The sequence below is a fragment of the Quercus suber genome, unplaced genomic scaffold (assembly GCF_002906115.3).
Source record: "Quercus suber isolate HL8 unplaced genomic scaffold, Cork oak 2.0 scaffold_14, whole genome shotgun sequence".
Lineage (NCBI taxonomy): Eukaryota > Viridiplantae > Streptophyta > Magnoliopsida > Fagales > Fagaceae > Quercus > Quercus suber.
Genome location: NW_027069479.1, coordinates 2,064,828 through 2,067,233, shown reverse-complemented (window position 1 = coordinate 2,067,233; position 2,406 = coordinate 2,064,828). Strand labels below are relative to the sequence as shown.

General features: G+C 39.8%; 1 protein-coding gene across 1 annotated transcript; it reads left to right on the top strand.

The window, feature by feature from the left end:
- The first annotated feature begins 183 nt into the window (after positions 1-183).
- Positions 184-2,153, top strand: LOC136070673 (ethylene-responsive transcription factor ABI4-like). The gene has a single exon (XM_065780923.1). It carries the CDS (start codon positions 430-432, stop codon positions 1,318-1,320), a length of 891 nt encoding a protein of 296 aa, XP_065636995.1. The 5' UTR covers positions 184-429; the 3' UTR covers positions 1,321-2,153.
- The last annotated feature ends 253 nt before the right edge of the window (positions 2,154-2,406 follow it).

Here is a 2,406-nt window from a genome sequence, read left to right as displayed (position 1 = left end):
ATAATAGTTGTTTAAAATATACTACCTAACAGTCCCTAAATATGTAAGCTAGGGCATTTGCTTCTTCAAGTAATTAAAAAGTTTTCATTAGGTCATTTCCCAAAAAGATACTTTCAAAACAAGACTGAATACAAAAGAAGAGAAGTAAACAAATAAATATATAAAAACGATTCCAAATTCCCAAACCCCATAGGCACGAGTCCTTTTGTTTCTTCACTGCGCAGCAATCTTCTCATTCTCTCTCTCTCTTTCTCAAAATATCAATACACACAAAAGACCAGCACCGCCCTCATCCACCATTTACAGAGATGACATTCAAAACAAACCCCAGACCCCTCTATTTGGACTAATCAAGAACACTGAACGAGGCGGTTTTTATCTTTTCCCACAGTTTTAACCTTTTATAGCTAGCATCCCCATCTCTCACCTATGGAAGAAAACCCTTCCCAACAACACACCGAACCCACTGAATCAACAAACACAAACATTCCAAACACCACCACCACCAGTAACTGCACCAACAGCACGAGCAGTAACAACAGGAAGTGCAAAGGCAAAGGAGGCCCAGACAACAACAAGTTCAGGTACCGTGGAGTTAGACAAAGGAGTTGGGGCAAATGGGTCGCTGAGATCCGAGAGCCGCGTAAGCGTACACGCAAGTGGCTCGGCACTTTTGCAACTGCCGAAGACGCAGCTCGTGCTTATGACCGCGCCGCCATCATTCTCTACGGTTCTAGAGCTCAGCTCAATCTCCGACCCTCAAACTCTTCCTCTCAATCTTCTTCTTCTTCCGCTCGTAGTGGCTCTTCTTCTTCTTCTTCTTCTTCCACTCAAACTCTTCGCCCTTTACTTCCTCGCCCTTCTGGGTTTGGATTTACACTCTCTTCTGCTCCTTCAATGAATACTGTGCCATTTGGGCTTTACCCTAGTCCTTTACTTTGTGCTAACAATATAGTACAAAGTCCTCAGCAACAGCAAATAGTGCAACAATTTAATCAATATCAGCCTTGTGATGGGACTGTTACATCTACGACTACTACAACAACAACAACCTTGTACCCAAACCCTAATGATCAACAACAACATGAGGGTTTTTTGTACAACGAATATAACAGGCTTGTGGCGTCAGTGGATTCGAACTTGACTTTGAATACTACGCAACCTGGAGTTGCACCGGTGGGTCCGGATCCGATTGGGGCAATCGGACCTGGATCTCCACCTATGTGGCCTTTGACAAATGAGGAAGAGTATACACCAAGCCTTTGGGACTATGGGGATCCTGATCAGTATGTTGATGACCCTTTCTTGTTTGATTTTTAAGGTTTGCATGTCTGTTTTGGGAAACCAGAGAATATTATTTATTCAATTTCTCTATAAGGTTTATGCACTTAGTAGTATGTTGGAGATCTATAGCGGATTCTAATATTTTGGGGGCTAAGGTCAGGTTGTTGTAGGCACTGGCTTGCATGCAAGTTAATTCTCGAGGTGTTTTTGGTCCTATATTAGTGTCCTGGTAATTCAGATTGATCTTTTTGTTTGATTATGGTTTCAAGGGTTTTACAAGATTGAGTTGAAAGTTGAAACTACCCTTGCTTTGGTTAGTGTTGTGGGACTACAATTCGGGTTTGAGATTAATGTAGAAGATGGAGTGTAATAAGACTTGCAAAAGTGGTTGAGGTCAGGATCATATAAGGGATAGCTGGACCGCGACCAAGTGATTGAGGAGCCAATTATCGTAGTCTATGTTGCTTGTGTTTTTCTTTGTGAGGAAGGAAGCGAACTAAAGTCTAAAGGTATTGTTGCTTGTACCAGGTAAGGAAGATTTTATAATTTGGTGGAGTTTCTGGGTGAGAATCCTTCATTCTTATTCAAGTTACAAGGCTACTCGGCATGGACTCTGTTGTTGAAGAAAAAGCATATTATTCAGTAAAATTATATCTATGTTAGTCAATATATTGCTAGAAGAAATTAAATTTAAGTAGTACATCCTTTTATATCTAAAGTTTGCATGATGTGATTTTCTCTCTCTGTCTCTCTCTGTAGAAATGCTTCCAGTGGAGGCATTTCAGTTTTAGATCTGTCATTGCTTGTTCTTCTGATTGCTTATTTTGAAGTGGAATTCAATTTTACCTACCAACAGAAGTATTCATATATATTTTTCTTTTTATTTTGAGAAGGTTGTTCATCATATATTTTATCTAAGGTATCATTAGGCATGTTTTGAATTTGACTTCACAAATAATGGTCGTGGGCAAGATTAATTTAACAAAGTTATAAAAAGCTTAAACCTACTGTATTTGGTCACAGCTTTCCAGACAGAGAACGGAAATTAAATCATCGATCCTTTTATGTTTGGATGATGTTTGGATGGAGGGAGACGAGGGAGAATAGAGGAAGAGAATGGAA